General features: G+C 43.4%; 1 protein-coding gene across 2 annotated transcripts in view; it reads left to right on the top strand.

The window, feature by feature from the left end:
- Nucleotides 1-8,600, top strand: part of FAM120C (family with sequence similarity 120 member C) — a 107,395-nt gene extending 98,795 nt beyond the window's left edge. The window contains exon 16 of one of the 2 annotated variants that reach the window (XM_054472153.2): nucleotides 3,661-8,600. In XM_054472153.2, coding sequence (XP_054328128.1) covers nucleotides 3,661-3,915 — 255 coding nt within the window. In that variant the 3' untranslated portion in view covers nucleotides 3,916-8,600. The remainder of the gene's footprint in view (nucleotides 1-3,660) is intronic. The other variant, XM_054472155.2, reaches the window with a different exon arrangement.
- The last annotated feature ends 9,374 nt before the right edge of the window (nucleotides 8,601-17,974 follow it).

Raw genomic sequence — 17,974 nt, 5'->3', positions numbered from 1 at the left:
TTTTTTGTAGAGACAGGGTTTCGCCATGTTGGCCAGACTGGTCTCAAACTTCTGAGCTCAGGTGATCCGCCTGCCTCGGCCTCCCAAAGTGCTGGGATTACAGGGATGAGCCACTGTGCCCAGCCTTAGTGAGCATTTATTGAGTTCTTACACTGTGCCAAACACACATGTTCTAAGTGCTTTATATATGGTGTCTCATTGAATCCTTACAGGAACCTACGAAGTAGATACTCTTATTCTATCTATTTTACAGATGAGGAAAGTGAGAGAATAAACAAGGGATGGTAGGTGATCTTAAGTTTCTCTTAGCTAAGATGGCTGCGGACACTATTATTTGCTCTAGAGGTCACCTAGCCAAGGAAATCCTCATTTCAACTTGGTTTATAGCAAGCCATCTTCTCTGGACAGAGCTGCTGCTGACTTCTTTTTTGACTCTTCTTTTTCTGTTTCAGTCGGGACAGAAAAAGAAGAGTATGAGATAATTAATAAAATGTTCCAGCTTATTAAATCTGGTTACACTGTAATCCTGTCTTCCTGAGATTATTCCTAGGCCACAAGAGTTTTATATGTTCTTAAATTTTTTTTTTGTATTTTTATTTTTTTAAAAACAGTCTTGCTCCATCACTCAGGCTGGAGTGCAGTGGCGCGATGTCAGCTCACTGCAACCTCCGCCTCCTGGGTTCAAGCAATTGTCCTGCCTCAGCCTCGTGAGTAGCTGGGATTACAGTAGTACACCACCACACCCGGCGAATTTTTATATTTTTAGTAGTGACAGGGTTTCACCATATTGGCCTGGCTGGTCTTGAACTCCAGACCTCAGTTGATCTGCCTGCCTCGGCCTCCCAAAGTGCCTAGGCTGCAGTGCAGTGGCACGATCTTGGCTCACCGCAACCTCTGCCTCCCGGGTTCAAGCAATTCTCCTGCTTCAACCTCCCAAGTAGCTGGGATTACAGGTGCCCACCACCACACCCGGCTAATTTTTGTATTTTTAGTAGATACAGGGTTTCACCATGTTGGCCAGGCTGGTCTCGAACTCCTGACCTCATGATCCGCCTGCCTCGGCCTTCCAAAGTGCTGGGATTACAGGCGTGAGCTACCACACCTGGCCAGCCCTGTTCTTAAATTCTTTTTTTTTTTTTTTTTTTTTTGTCTCTGTTTTGAGACAGAGTGTCGTTCTGTCGCCAGGCTGGAGTGCAGTGGCGTGATCTCGGCTCGCTGCAACCTCTGCCTCCTGGGTTCAAGCAATTCTCCTGCCTCAGCCTCCTGAGTAGCTGGGATTACAGGCGCCCGCTACCACGCCCGGCTACTTTTTTTGTATTTTTAGTAGAGACAGGGTTTCACCATGTTGGTCAGGCTGGTGCTCAACCCCTGACCTTGTGCTCTGCCCGCCTCGGCCTCTCAAAGTGCTAGGATTACAGGCGTGAGCCACAGCACCTGGCCACCTGTTCTTAAATTTTTAAGTCACTTACTTGTAATGTTTTGATGTATTTGTTGATTCCTTCAGGTGGCTAATTCCATCCATTTGTATGGCTGTTACTAGTTTCATGTTATTTCCAGGTTGTTGGACAATACTTCACAGTAAGCCCCATATTGTACAGACTTTGAAACCAAATGATCTAGCTTTGAATCTGGCTCTGCTACTTACTAGTTCTGTGACCTTGGGCAAGTTACTTAGCCTCTCTGCCCTAGTTTTCTCATCTATAAAATTGGAGAAATTGGTATCTATGTTGTAGAGTTGTTATATGAGGACTAATAGTAAAGTCTTTGTACTTTTTTGAGCCTGTTTATTTTTTCTTTTTTGAGACAGGATCTCACTCTGTCGCCCAGGCTGGAATGCAATGGTGCAATCATGACTCAATGTAGCCTGGACCTCCCAAGCTCTAGTGATCCTCCCACCTCAACCTCCCGGGTAGCTTGGACTACAGATGCATGCCACCATGCCCAGCTAATTTTTGTAATTTTTGTAGACATGGGGTTTCACCATGTTGCCCAGGCTGGTCTCAAACTCCTGAGTTCAAACAATCTGCCCGCCTTGGCCTCCTAGGAGCTTCAGTTTTCTTATCTGTAAAAGGAACAACAGAGTATGTGGCATGTCCAACCATTTAGTAGTCAGAAGCTGTTATTATTCCCAGCATCATTCATTAAGAACCAGCACTGCACTACAAGGTAATGTAGTTCATATCATTAGCAATAGCTATCATATTCCTGGGATTTACAAAAACCAGGTGATTGTTTTTAGTTATAAAAGATTCTGTGGCTCATGCCTATAATCCCAGCACTTTGGGAGGCTGAGGCAGGCGGATCACCTGAGGTCGGGAGTTCGAGACCAGCCTGACCAACATGGAGAAATCCCGTCTCTACTAAAAAACAAAATTAGCCGGGCATGGTGGCGCATGCCTGTAATCCCAGCTACTCAGGAGGCTGAGGCAGGAGAATTGCTTGAATCCGGGAGGCGGAGGTTGCAGTGAGCCGAGATCATGCCATTGCACTCCAGCCTGGGCAACAAGAGCGAAACTCTGCCTCAAAAAGATAAAAGAAAGATTCTGTGGAATATTGCGCATAGATCTTCTGTGTTTTTTTTGCATTTGCCTGTTCAATTGTCAGCATTGGGCAGTGTTGCATGGCAGTTAAGAGAACAGACTTTAAAGGGGTAGAATCCTGGCCCTACGACTTTGTATCTGTGTCTGCTTGAGCAAGTTGCTTTAATATTTCTGAGCCTCACTTTCCTCATCAGCAAATGGGGCATGATCATATCTACCAGTTAGGATCCCCATAGTATTAGAAAAACATATTTTAAAGCTTTGTAAATAGTAGCAGTGTCAGCCAGGCGCGGTGGCTCACACCTATAATCCCAGCACTTTGGGAGGCTGAGGCGGGCAGATCACTTGAGCTCAGGAGTTCAAGACCAGTGTGGCCAACATGGTGAAACCCTGTCTCTACAAAAAATACAAAAATCAGCTGGATGTGGTGGTGCACGCCTGTAGTCCCAGCTAGTTATGGGGCTGAGGTGGGAAGATGGCTTGAGCCCAGGAGGTCATGGCTGCAGTGAGCCAGGATTGCAGCACTCCACTCCACCCTGGGTGACAGAGCAAGACCCTGTATAAAAAAAGAAAAAGTAGCTGTGTCATTATTGTGTTGTCATTGCCATTGGATTTCAGTTGGGTCTATATGTTTTCACCCTAACTTCTCAAGATAATACCAGAATGTACTAGGTATCCGGCTGGGCGTGGTGGCTCACACCTGTAATCCCAGCACTTTGGGAGGCTGAGGCGGGCAGATCAGTTGAGGCCAGGAGTTTGACACCAGGCTGGCCAACATGATGAAACCCCATCTCTACTAAAAATACAGAAATTAGCCAGCATGGTGGTGGGCGCCTGTAATCCCAGCTACTCTCAGGACGCTCAGGTGGGAGGATTGCTTGAACCTTGGAGACAGAGTTTACAGTGAGCCGAGATTGCAGACTACACCCCAGCCTGAGCGACAGAGCGAGACTCCGTCTCAGAAAAAAAAAAAAGATTGTACTAGTTATCAACCAACTTGAGGTCTTCTGGTGTTTTTGAAGAACTGAAGCCACTTCCTCAGGCTAGCTTATGAATATGCTTAGGAAGGGTCAGCCAGTCTGGGATTCCCATTTCCACTGAGTATCTCTGTTTTTAACAGGGCTCTTCAGATGGAGTTTCTAAATCCCTGGAGCTTCATCAAGGTCGGTCTCGCTCCCAGGTAAATGGAAACAGTGGCGCATTGATCAAGGAAGAGAAGAGTGATCACCGTCTTCCAGCTCCATCACAATGTGCCTTATCCAGAGACAGCAATGAGTGTAATAATGGTAACCGCTACCTCCCTATGAATAATAGGGAGAAGAACCACTTACAAGAGCAAAAGCTAGAAACTGTGGCACAACGGAAAGAGGACTGACAAGCTGAAGATGGCTTCACCAAACCAGGAAGAGGGAAAAACTTTTACTTTTCTGATTTTAGGCCCAAGCTAGAGGAGGATATAAATGCTTACCCTAGATTTCTCCAGAATTTTGGTGGGATGTCCTATTGTGTCCATCTTTTCCCCTTCCCTGCCTGTTTCTGGGACTTCAGATTCAGTGGTCTCTTTCTGGAGAAGTTCTGGTCAAAGATGAATGGCAGTAAGACTAGCTCCTAGTCTCAAATTGAATGTATAGCACCAATAGTTTATTTATCTCCTCTGGGAGCCTAGTAAGGCAGTAGCTGTCAGAAATTGGGTATCATCACATAAGGTCCTATAGAAAAGCTCTAGCTTTGGTTTTACTGAGCATTTATAATGATACTCATTATCATAGACTTATAAACCTATGAGGTTGTGGGGACAGCTGTGGCTTCCTGAGGTTTTTTTCTTTTTTTTTTTTCCCTCTATGAAGTGGTATCTACCTCTTCTTCACTCCTTCCAACTTACCTACCCCTGGATTTTGTACCACCACCTCTAGCTTTGGCCTGACAATCAGATAGGTAGATGTTTTCAGAAAAGTAAGGTAGTATTGGTTATTTTAATTTTTATTTTTTATTTTATACACTTCAAAAAAACTATCAATGGCCTTTGTACTGGGGGATTCAAGTGAATCAGAAAAGTACTGGGCAGATTTTTCCTGCCTCTCAACCAGTGCATTGTTTGTAAAATAGAAGATGTGGCACAGTTCATTCACTCCCTATTGCCCACACCATGAAAGGGTGGGGATCAGTGTAATGAACTTGAGTACGAAAGGGACTCAAAAGACTCTGTGTGTGTGTGTGTGTGTGTGTGTGTGTGTGTGTGAGTGTGCTTGTGTGTGTGTGTGGGTGGATGTTGTGTGGGTGGGTGTATATATGAATGTGTGTATATGCATACACATACCCTTTATATAAAGAGACAGATCTATTTATCTATACATATTTTATATATATGTAAGTGTGTGTGGATGTGTGTATATATGTGTGTGTATATATATATACACACATACATACATACATACATACATACATACATGGTGATGTCCCAGAGGATTTACTCAATTTCCCAGAAATGCTTCCACTGCTATGGAGTGGAAGGTTTCAAAAGACCACACTTTAAATCTGAAATTCTTATTAAGTCACAGCCCATCACAATTATGAGAAGTTGGATGGGCTTCTCTAAATCAGACAAAAAGTACTTTCCAGAAATTGCCTGTTCAGAACAATAAACTCTTGGGTTGTTACAAGCTTAATTTTGAACAGAGCCCTCACATCCCATATGGTGAAAACAGGAGGTTGGAATGGGATTGGGAAGAGTTGGGCATTTCCTTATGAAGGTTTGGAGAGAAAAGGAGGGGGATGGGAGGTGACTACCATTTGAAAGGGCTTTCAGCCAATTTGGAGGAAATCTCTTCTGGAACTCCAGGGTCAAATTGGTTTCAGGCTAGAATTGATTGACATGAATCCCTGAAGGAGAGAGGACTAGCTTTGGAAAGATAGGGTAGGGAAGTGTGAGGAAACTGACTATTTGATTTTACACGCCTAGATTGTTTCATTTGTTCATTGACATTCTGACTACTGGATCTTTTCATTTGCTTTGCAAGGAAGACCTTAGAGGACTCTGGCCTGGGCCTTGAGAAGAATTCTATTAAAAGATTCTCAGCCTCCTGTGTGGCCAGGATCTGCCCAGGATAAAGAGGCTATTCCTCCTTGCTGGAGATAATCTTGAGACAACCTTGCATTTCCAGTTTCCCTCCTTGGGCAGCCTAAGTATGAGGGTGGGAAACATGGCTTGCAATAAATTAGCATTGTGTCTTCATTCAGGAATTGAGGCTTCCAGCCTCATATACCTCCTTTTGGGCTTTGTGATATTCTTGCCCAAGAAGTACCATTTCTACAGAAATACAACTGACTAATCTTCTAGCAGGGTTCTTTTTGAAAAACCCCATGCACCTTAACCCACAGCAGGTCCTTGGTGATTTTTGCCCAACCAGAAGACTATTTGCTTACTGCCCACTTACAATGACCAGATCACAGGAAATTGAAAACAGTGTCAGACTATTTAGTCCTAATCTGTCCCAGATTAAGAGAATCCATGATTTTCATTGGGAGGGAGCCCTGGAATGCCTTGACCCCTGCCCAGATACTTCTTACATAAACCAAAGAAAGATGACAAGAGTGTACATCTAACCAGACAGAAGTAGAAACAAAGTATACAAAAACCTCCTCTTTGGAATCAGCTCCCCTAATGTGGTCCCCCTTCTCTTGGACCTGCCCAACCTGTCACAACATCTTGAAGGTAGGACTTCTATATCCAGCAAAGGAAGGGATAGTAGTAAATTTACATGGCTTGGAATTTTCTTTCTGGAGCCACAGAGGGATGAATCCTTTGGAGCTCTAAAAGCAGCCAGTATCACTGAGCTGTGAGATACCTATATCTCCATTTTCTAATAGGAAGCACTTGAACTTAAAATTGCTAAGATATTTTTTGCAGTTGCTATTTCTGTGCATCTTGAATCTATCTGACACAATCAAATGACAGTATTGTTAACTCTCACACCATTAAGAAAATTTCTTATTTTGTAGGCATTCACTGTGAGAGGTAAAATTGCTGCTTTGGCAGGGATGATTCCAGTTTGCCAAAAGGCTTTTCTTCCTTCCACAACCTCTTTTTCCCCCAGCCCAGGGTGAAACAAGTGGGTCATCTCCAACCTTGATTTTTATTTGGATTCAGCATTTTGGGTTTGGAAGGTTACAAGAAAGAACCATAAATGGCCATATTCCTAGATTTTTATTTATCTGACAAAATACACAACTTAAAAGCCAGGAAAACTAAGGTTCATTACTGGGAGATGAACTTTTTCTAATTGGAGGACAAATTGTGGAAGGTGGGGTCTGATTTTTGCTTCACCACTTGAAGAGACTGTCATCCTTCACCTGAGGTTCCATTTCTAGCTTTTATGTGACCTCTCTTGAACAAAGTCATTTGGGAACCCCCAGAAATGACCCCTTTACATTGTAGGACCATAAGCAAAACACTCTGGTTGTGTATAGTCACTGATCCGCAAGGACTTGCAGTTTTTTATTTCTGCTGGTGTGTCTTGGGATCAGCTTATAACTCCTACTCTTACTTAGTCAGTGACCAGTCCAGTCTGGTCTGGACCAGGCCTGACAAACTTCTGCTCACTTGCATCATTTTCATTCTGAGCCAGTAGGACTTTGGGTAGACTTTAAAGCCCAAGAATTGGTACTCGCTTTGGCTAGTGACATTTGATTTTTGTCTCCATCTTGATTTCTGACATCGTTGGCCAAGTCACATTAACTTTTTTTGATCACCGAGAAAAACCGTCGAACAAGGCATTATGGAGGGTGGTTAAGGTAGAGGGTGGGGGGCAGGAATGCTTATGTAGGGTAGGAAGAATGTGGGGGTAGCTGTTTGGTTATGGTGATCCAGTCCTTTGGAACCTTACAAGGCTCCTGTGGGCATGTCGATGTTACCATTACAGCCTCTACGACCCACCCACCTTTGAAAAGTCAGTACAAGTAGACCACAGTTGAAAGTAGTTAGTATAATTCTACTAAGGTTTAATCATTATACTTGTTCACTTCCTGGTGCATATTTCCTAAATATGCTTGGGGTTTGGGGTGGGGGGTTGAGTTTTCACTGTTCCATTGCGTGTCATCTTATATTTTTCTCCATCCTGTGACTTTGGCATCTTATTCGACTTTCTATTTTCTTTTCCCTTGGCTTATTGCAGTAGTCTGCTGGTGCAGGTAGAGAGCTCAGTGCACCTATTCCCCTGTTACTGCTAATTATCTTGAATATTGTCAGAGGTTATTTTGATGTTCTAAGAATATAAAGTCATTTTTTACAAAATCATCTTTTCCAGGTTAAAAGCAAAATAAAAAAATCCCCTGTGCTAGGGTGCCCATTTCAGCTTTTGACATTGCCCCTGTACTTTTATAGATGCTCTTTTTGTCCGTGTTGGTAGTAACTAATGACTAGTGAATTTTCATGTAAATGAAGCAAAATAAATATTTCAGATTTTATTAATCTCTCATAACCCAGCCAAATCTGATGACTTCATTTTAATTGCTTCCCAGAAGGCACTTCCCCTCCTACCTTCTATTCTATTCTATTCTATTCTATTCTATTCTATTCTATTCTATTCTATTCTATTCTATTCTAATCTGTTCTATTCTGTTTTTAGAATAACACACTAGGTAAAGAAACTTTAACTGCAAGGAGTCGGTGACTTTTAGTGCTCCCTGATAAATGATGTTATTGACAAAAGTAAAAAATTATTTCATTTTTTTTCCTGTATTACTATCTCCTCTCCTGTGCTTTTGACAGTGTGTTTAGTGGATGGATAATATGTATTTCTCTTTCCCACTCCCAGATTCCAAATTCCCTGCCTTTTTGGCCCACCTCACCACAAAAGCTCCATAGTTTATTAATGTAAGTTTGAATGGATGTTTCTTTGGGGAAACTTCAGGAGTTAATGGAAGAGTTTCAGAAAGGAATGAGAATGCCGCAGGAGTTGTTCTGTGATGGAAATTGGTCTGTTGTTCTGTTAATGCTGATGGAAAGAAACTTACAACGCTTAATAAAAATCTATTCTTTTAGTAAAAAAAATTGTGAAATAATTTTGGGTGTGTGAAGTTTGATTTCTTTTCCCATCTCTGGATCCCTTTCTGCAAATGGGGGATATACTTGTCTCAATTCAGAAGTGTTGTACAGAGATTTAGGAGTCTATTTGTATAATATCAGGTCAAGAGACCAAGTACAAGAATCATCAAAAGGTAGAGCATATTTAGCCTCCTGGTTAACTTCTTTATTTGAATGTCCTAAAGGCACCTTTGTCTTGACATTTCCCAAACTGAACCCATCCTTTCTGTGCAAGCCTGTGCCTCTCCATCAGTGACACTACTTTCTACTCAACTGCCTAAACCACAAATTGACCTGGGAGTGAACTGTCTTAGACTTGTCCCTCACTTCTCAAATCCAATTGATGAAAACACCTGTTGATAACACCCAACCATTTTTCTATTTCTCACATCTGTTTCCTCTTTTCTGTCCTGGCTCCTGTGGCTTAGTGGAGGCCTCATCATGTCTTATGTGGACTGTTGCAGTTACTCCCCGTCTTACTCCTTAACTGGGCAATTTTAAGCAACATTTTATGTCTAAGTGTATGTACCTTTTTCCAGTGAAAGGGCCCATACCTTTTTTCAGGTTCTTAAAGGAATCTGTGACACAAAAGGATGTTAAGAACCATTGCTTTAATCCACCATGCTTAGTAGCTTCTAGAATAAAGTGTCCCTCTAACATGCTGCTCTCTCGACTCCACGGTCCCTTCATGATCTGGCACCTGACCACATCTCAGCTCATTTACTACCTCTGTACTCCAGCCATAATAAAATGCATCCCATACACATTAAGCTGTCAATATCCATTTCTTCTCACTTGCTTGTACCATTGCTAAAATTCCTTCCTCCCTTTGTTTCTGGTGCAGACTTAACTTATTCCCTCAAGATTCAGCTCATGTCTTTATGATTCTTTTTCTGATCCCCAATTCGGTGATGAGTATAGACTCATCACAGCCAGCCCCTCTAGTGCCTTGCTGCATCTTTGCCCCTAGATTACACTTGTGAGCAGTGATTGTGCTTAACCATCTCTGTGTTCTTGGCACCTACTGCACAGCACACACTTAGTAAATGTTTGATAAATAAGTGAAGGACAGCTAAAACACTTTTTAATAAGTCCTTTGGTACAAAGCAGATTTCAGACTTTGAAGGCAGAGGATATGGTGGCAAAAACTCAGGAAGATGGAGTATGAGGTTTCAGCCCTGGATGGTATTCACTTAAATATGTTTTAAAATTGAGCTCTGAGTCACCTTTGAGCAATAGAGGGATGCTTTGAGCAGAGTCTGAAGCCAGGACTCTAGGGCATTCTTTACTGCTTCTGCTGAGTGACTCTAGCTGGGCTTGGCCTCTCTAACCACTTTGTGCCTTGTGTGTACAGATTCTAAAAGGAAACAGCTGAGCCTCAAGGTGAGCACTAGAGGCCTGCCGAAGCTTGTAAACACTTTATCCTTAAATGAAAAATTATTTATAACATCTTTTGTCTTATAACTTGTGTTATAACTTATAACATCTTTTGTTCATTATAGCTACAGATGTCTTTTCCTGGCCTTTGATCTTTGAGTGTTGGGACTGTGAAAACTTAATAGAAGGAAATCTTTAGCATTTGGCTTTTTAAAATGACCATTTATTGCAGACCTATTAGGTACCAGGCATAGTACTAAACTCTCATACATTATTTCTTATCCTTAAACAACTCTCCAAAGTACGATCCCTACTTTACATATGAGCAAACTGATTGAGTGGTGCCCAAGTTCACACACAGCTAATAAGTAATAAACTCCGGGTTCTAAATCTAAGCCTGTTTTGACTTCGATAACTCATTTCTGCCTCCCCAGCATTCCTTCCTTATTCTGGCAATTAAGCCCAGTTTTCTCCTTCGGGGGAAGTGGCCATCTATCTTGGGGTAGAGTTGGGTTGACCATCAGTCATATGGCTTCATCTCCCCCAGCACGGGGATGGAGGGGTAGGTGACCTAAGCAGGGCCAATTGTAGTGCTTTTTCATGGAGTTGAGGGAGAAAGTTACAAAGAATGAAAATATCTCTTTTAAGATTACAAGAATTAGGAATAATGTGAGCCTGGAACACTGCCTTCTGTTTACATCTTCCACAACTAGCCTTTATTGCATGTGAAAAATATGAAAATTCCGTAATAATTTAATAGCAGATACACAAAGGCATCTATTGAGGGCCTACAATGTGCACGGGAGAGAGTTCTAGACACTTTATGTACATTTTCATTATTCAGTCCTTATACATGTATAATTTCTAACTTGAGAAAAGGAGAATGTATCAGTCAGGATAGGCTAGGTTTTGCTGCAATTATAACCCCCAAATCTCAGTACTTTAACAAAAGTATACTTATTGCTCGTATGTCCAACAGGGATTGACAGCAGAACTCTGTTCATGCATGGTGACTGGTGAACACTAATAGACTAATAGAAATTCCATCACCGCCAGGCACGGTGGCTCACACCTGTAATCCCAGCACTTTGGGAGGCAGAGGCAGGCAGATCACCTGAGGTCGGGAGTTCGAGACTAGCCCGACCAACATGGAGAAACCCTGTCTCTACTAAAAATACAAAATTAGCCCGGCGTGGTGGCACATGCCTGTAATCCCAGCTACTAGGGAGGGTGAGACAGGAGAATCACTTGAACCTGGGAGGCAGAGGTTGCAGTGAGCCGAGATCACGCCATTGCACTACAGCCTGGGCAACAAGAGCGAAACTCTGTCTCAAAAAAAAGAAAAAAAAATTTCATCACCAAGACTCCACTTTTTTTTTTTTTTTTTTTTTTGAGTTGGAGTTTCGCTCTTTTTTTGCCCAGGCTGGAGTGCAGTGCAATGGCATGATCTCGGCTCACTGCAACCTCTGCCCCCCAGGTTCAAGTGATTCTCCTGCCTTAGCCTCCTGAGTTAGCTGGGATTACAGGCGTGCGCCACCACACCCAGCTAATTTTGTATTTTTTAGCAGAGACGGGGTTTCACCATGTTGACCAGGCTGGTCTTGAACTCCTGAACTCAGGTAATCCGCCGACCTCAGCCTCCCAAAGTACTAGGATTACAGGCGTGAGCCACTGCGCCTGGCCACCAAGAGTCTACTTTCAAGGATCATTTCCATAGTTCGTTACTAGAGAAGTTTCTCTGAATGTGTAGAGCATCAATATGTTAAGTAAAAAAAGTTCCATCACTGAGTCAGGGGAAGGCATATGACCAAAATATACCTTGGCTCTTAAAGCTTAGAGTGTCACAGATCACTTCTCTCTTTTCATTGCCCAAAGCAAGCCACGTGGTTGCAGCTAATTTTATAGAGGTGGAAAAGAACAATTGTACTATGTGCCTGAATGGCGATAAAACTGGTTAAGTTTGGTGAGTCACAATGACAGCGTCACAGGAAGAAATGGTCCATTTCTGATTGACTTAATTCACTTTTGGTTGGTACCCATTACTTAAACCATTTGAGACCTTCAGTCTAAAATTTGGAATGTAATAGCTAAACATTCATTCCCGTTTCAGTGTTTCAGTAGGGGTTCTCTGCATGTGGTCAGAGGTGAACATAATCTGGTGGTAATACAAGCACTGAGCTTTTAGTCCCTGTAGCCCACCCTGTGGGGTGGTTGTGAGGATTAAATGTGTACGCAAAGGGCCTGGCATATACTACAGCCTAGATAAATGTTAGCTGTTGTGGGTTAGGGAAGAAATGGTAGTAGATGAGAGACTTATGTACACTCCCAGTCCTGACTTCCCACATTCCTTCCCATTCTATAATCTGACATCAGCCCTCCCCATCTGAATGTGGCTGCTTCCAAAGGTGACCTGTGTGCTCTCAGTCATGAAGTTCAGGGTTTCCCTACAGGCCTTATCTTGCTGAGGTCTTCCATACCAATATGATGCTGCAAAACAACCCATTTACTGAAACTCTGACTTCCCTGACACTTCTCTCTTGTTTCTCTTAACTTTTGGACTACCTAAAAATATATGTAATATTTGATAAATACAAAAGGATGTATGTAACATACATTATGAAATTCAATAATAAAATGAACACTCAAACCCACCGCCTAACCTAATAATGATCCCATCTCTCTACCTTCCCCAGAGGTAATCAGTATCTTGATTTCATTTTATTTTTATTCTGAGACACAGTCTTGCTCTGTTGCCCAGGCTGGAGGGCGGTGGCGTGATCTCAGCTCATTGCAACCTCCACCTCCTGGGTTCAAGCGATTCTCGTGCCTCAGCCTCTTGAGTACGTGGGACTACAGGCGCCCACCACCACGCCTGGCTAATTTTGTATTTTTAGTAGGGACGGGGTTTCACCATGTTGGCCAGGCTGGGTCTTGAACTAATGATCTCAAGTGATCCGCCTGCCTCAGCCTCATAAAATGCTGGGATTACAGGCGTGAGCCACTGCGCCTGGATTTAAATGTGATGTCTCATTCCTACCTCTCCATTGTTTCCTATACGCCATCCTCCTCAAGCTTGATTCCCTTATCTCTGATTAATGTCACCATTATCCTCATAGTCACCCAAGCCACAAACCTCAGTCACCCCAGATTCTTTCCTCATCCACAAGCTCAAACATTCTGCTTCTGCAGTGTCTCATATCTGCCCCTCTTCATTTTCATGGCTCCTCCCCATCTTACTTCTTCCTCTTCTCCTTCTTCTTTTTTCCTGCCATTCAAAATGTGACAAGTGGTTCAGCAACATTAGCATCACCTGGAAACCTAACAGAAATGCAGACTATTGGCCGGGCATGGTGGTTCACGCCCATAATCCCAACACTTTGGGAGGCCGAGGAGGGCGGATCACTTGAGGTCAGGAGTTCAAGACCACCCTGGCCAACATAGTGAAACCCTGTCTCTACTAAAACTACAAAAAAATTAGTCAGGCATGGTGGCAGGAGCCTGTAATCTCAGCTACTCAGGAGGCTGAAGCACGAGAATCGCTTGAACCCGGGAGGCAGAGGTTGCAGTGAGCCAAGATCGCGCCACTGCACTCCAGCCTGGGTGACACAGTGAGACTCTGTCTCAAAAAAAAAAAAAAAAAAATGCAGACTATTGGGCCCTACCTGAGATCTACTCAGTCAGAATCTGCATTTTGTTTTTTTTTTTTGAGACAGAGTCTCGCTCTGTCACCCAGGCTGGAGTGCAGTGGCACGATCTCTGCTCACTGCAAGCTCCGCCTCCCAGGTTCACGCCACTCTCCTGCCTCAGCCTCCCAAGTAGCTGGGACTACAGGTGCCCACCACCACGCCCAGCTAATTTTTTGTATTTTTAGTAGAGACGGGGTTTCACCGTGTTAGCCAGGATGGTCTCGATCTCCTGACCTTGTGATCTGCCCACCTCAGACTCCCAAAGTGTTGGGATTACAGGCGTGAGCTACCACGCCCGGCCAGAATCTGCATTTTAACAAGATTCCTGTATAATTCATATGCACATTAAAGTATAACAGGCTGTCATGGTTGCTCATGCGTGTAATCCCAGCACTTTGGGAGGCTGAGGCAGGAGGCTTGCTCGAGGCCAGGAGTTCAAGACTAGCCTGGGCAACATAGTGAGACCTCATCCTCTACAAAAAAAAAAAAAAAAAAAAAAAGAAGCTGGGTGTGGTGGTGCACACCTGTAGTTCTACTCGGGAGGCTGAGGTGGGAGGATCGCTTGAGCCCAGGAGGTCGAGGTCGTAGTGAGCCATGATAGCTCCATTGCACTCCAGCCTGGGTGACAGAGCAAGACCGTGTCTCTGAAATAAACAAATACAGTAAAATACAGCAGTACCCTAGTTGAGTCTCAATCTTGATAGCTGTAAGTCTTCACCAGTTTATAACCTATGCCCCGTGTCAGTGCCACTCAAGCCTGGCTGCATATCAGAATACCTCAGAAATCTTTAATTTTTCATTTATCTTTTCATGATTTATAACATCCACTAGTTGTTTTTCAATATAGAAATACAAAGAAGAGGCCAGACGTGGTGGTTCATGACTGTAATCCCAGCACTTTGGGAGTCCAAGGCAGGTGGATTGCCTGAGGTCAAGAGTTCAAGACCAGCCTGGTCCACATAGTGAAACCCCATCTCTACTAAAAATACAAAAAGTAGCCAAGCGTGGTGGTGCCTGCCTGTAATCCCAGTTACTTGGGATGCTGAGGCAGGTCAATCACTTAAACCCAGGAGGCGGAGGTTGCAGTGAGCTGAGATGGCGCGACTGCACTCCAGCCTGGGTGACAGAGCCAGACTCCATCTCAAAAAAAAAGAACAGCCGGGCACGGTGGCTCACGCCTGTAATCCCAGCACTTTGGGAGGCTGAGGCGGGCGGATCATGAGGTCAGGAGATCGAGACCATCCTGGCTAACACGGTGAAACCCGATCTCTACTAAAAATAGAAAAAATTAGCCAGGCGTGGTGGCGGGCACCTGTAGTCCCAGCTACTTGGGAGGCTGAGGCAGGAGAATGGCGTGAACCTGGGAGGCGGAGCTTGCAGTGAGCAGAGATCGTGCCACTGTACTCCATCCTGGGCGACAGAGCGAGACTCTGTCTCAAAAAAACAAAAACAAAAACAAAAAAGAAATACAAAGAAGGAACTTTAAATTGGCCCATGCCTTACCCAGGTAGATCCAAATGATAGTCTTTTTAAAAAAAAAAAATTATTTGTTTGTTGATTTTGTAGAGACAGGGTCTCTGTATGTTGCCCAGACTGGTATCAAACTCCTGGCCTCAAGTGATCCTCCTACCTTGGCCTCCCAAAGTGGTGAGATTATAGGAGTGAGACATTATTATTTTTTTTTTTTTGAGGTAGGGTCTCACTCTGTCACCCAGACTGGAGTGCAGAGGCACGATCATGGCTCACTGCAGCCTCAACCTCCCTGCACTCAGGTGATCCTCCCACCTCAGCCTCCCAAATAGCTAGGAATACAGAAACCAGCCACCATGGCTGGCTAATTTTTTTATTTTCTGTAAAGACAGGGTCTCACCATGTTGCCCAGACTGGTCTCAAACTCCTGGGCTCAAGTGATCCTCCCACCTCAGCACCCCAAAGTTCTGAAATTACAGGCATGAGCCACGACACCCCACCTGTATTTAATAATTTTTTTTTCTCAAAACCATTCTTTTTTTTTTTTTAATTTTTTTAAAATTTTTTTATTTCTGTAGGTTATTGGGGAACAGGTAGTGTTCGGTTACATAAGTTCTTTAGTGGTGATTTGTGAGATTTTGGTGCACCCATCACCCGAGCAGTATATATTTAATTTTTTTTTTTTTTTTTTTGAGACGGTTCCCTCTTGTTGCCCAGGCTGGAGTGCAGTGGCGCGATCTTGGCTCACTGCAACCTCCGGCTCCTGAGTTCAAGTGATTCTCCTGTCTCAGCCTCCTGAGTAGCTGGGATTACAGGCGCCCGCTACCACGCCCAGCTAATTTTTGTATTTCTTTTTTTTTTTTTTTTTTTTGAGATGGAGTCTTGCTCTGTCGCCAGGCTGGAGGGCGGTGGCACGATCTTGGCTCACAACCTCCACCTCTCGGGTTCAAGCCATTCTCCTGCCTCAGCCTCCTGAGTAGCTGGGACTACAGGTGCCCGCCACCACACCTAGCTAATTTTTGTATTTTTAGTAGAGACAGGGTTTCACCATGTTGACCAGGCTGGTCTTGAACTCCTGACCTCAGTTGATCCACCCGCCTCGGCCTCCCAAAGTGGTGGGATTACAGGCGTGAGCCACCACGCCTGGCCTAATTTTTTATTTCTAATAGAGATAGAGTTTCATCATATTGGTCAGGCTGGTCTCGATCTCCTGACCTCAGGTGATCTGCCCACCTCAGCCTCCCAAAGTGCTGGGATTACAGGCGTGAGCCACCGCGCCCGGCCTATATTTAATAATTTTTAACACTACATACTATTCCATTAGATGAATTAATTCCCTATTCATAAGTGCTTTGTTTTCAGTTTTAGCTATTACAAACAATGCTGCAGTGATGATCCCTGTACACATATCTTGGTGAACTTCTGCAAGGATATCCATAGGATAAATTTGTAATGGCAAGATTGCTGGGTGTATCAGTTAGGATGCTTTTGGTTGCGAGTAACAAAATACACTTCCAGCCAGCAGTAGGGTGAGCTAGAGCTACCCAGTTTCTTTCAGTCTTTCCACTTTGCAGTCCATACTTTTTCCAGGTAGTTTTCTATGTGTAGACCCATCACTCTGCCTTGATCCCTGGACCAGCAGCATCATTATCATCTGGGAACTTCTTAGAAATGCAAATTATCAAGCGGGTGCGGTGGTTCCTCCTGTAATCCCAGCACTTTGGGAGGCTAAAGCAGGTGGATCACCTGAAGTCAGGAGTTCGAGACCAGCCTGGCCAACATGGTGAAACCCTGTCTCTACTAAAAATACAAAAATTAGCTGGGCGTGGTGGCACACGCCTGTAATCCCAGCTATTGGGGAGGCTGAGGCAGGAAAATCGTTTGAACCTGGGAGGCAGAAGTTGCAGTGTGTCAAGACAGCACCACTGCACTCCAGCCTGGACAACAGAATAATGAGATTCCATCTTTAAAAAAAAAAAAAAAACTAAAAAAATGCAAATTATCAGTCCCTACCTCAAACCTACAGAATCTGAAACTTGCAGGGGCTAGGGGTAGCGACCAGCAATTTGTGTTTTAACAAACTAAGTGATTCTGATGCATGCTTAAGATAGAAAACCATTGCTTTGGCCAAGATGACCCTAAGATGACTGTCAGTGGCAATGGAGGCTGTGAGTCTCTTCCTTTAAGTCTAGCAGGAAAGAGAAAACATCTGACCCAGCATTCCAAGCAGGATTCCCAAGACTTGCCCTAATTGGCTTGTTTAGGTCATAAGTCTTCCCCTGAACTAATAATGTCTGCGACCAGAAGAAGTGGGAGTAGGATCAATTTACTCCAAAATACATGGGCTACAAGTAGAAGGAATGGATACACAATAAAAATTTAGGAATTGTTAGGAAGGAAAAAGTGGGGAACGATTGCTGAGAAGGTACTAGCAAAGCCTACAACATTTAGTTAAGGGGTATGCGTATGATATATATAGATATAGATATAGATATAGATATAGATATAGATATAGATAGATAGATAGATATCCAAACTGTACCCTCAAAAGATTGCACTTGCTTACAGTCCCACTAGCAGCATATGACAGTATGTTTCTTCATACCCTCACTAGCCCTGTATGTAATCAGACTTTAAAAACTGTCCCAATCTAATAAGAAAAGATGGTATCTTACTGTTTTGATTTCTATTTCTTTAATCATGGATGAGGATGAATATCTTTTCAAATCACTGTTGATGTGTGTAGGTCTTTCTCTGTAACTACTTGCTTATTTCTTAGCTCATTTATTATTGGGTTCTGCCTTTTTTTTTTCCTTTAT

The sequence above is a fragment of the Pongo pygmaeus genome, chromosome X, assembly GCF_028885625.2.
Source record: "Pongo pygmaeus isolate AG05252 chromosome X, NHGRI_mPonPyg2-v2.0_pri, whole genome shotgun sequence".
Classification (NCBI taxonomy): Eukaryota; Metazoa; Chordata; class Mammalia; order Primates; family Hominidae; genus Pongo; species Pongo pygmaeus.
This window is presented reverse-complemented; position numbering and strand designations above follow the sequence as displayed.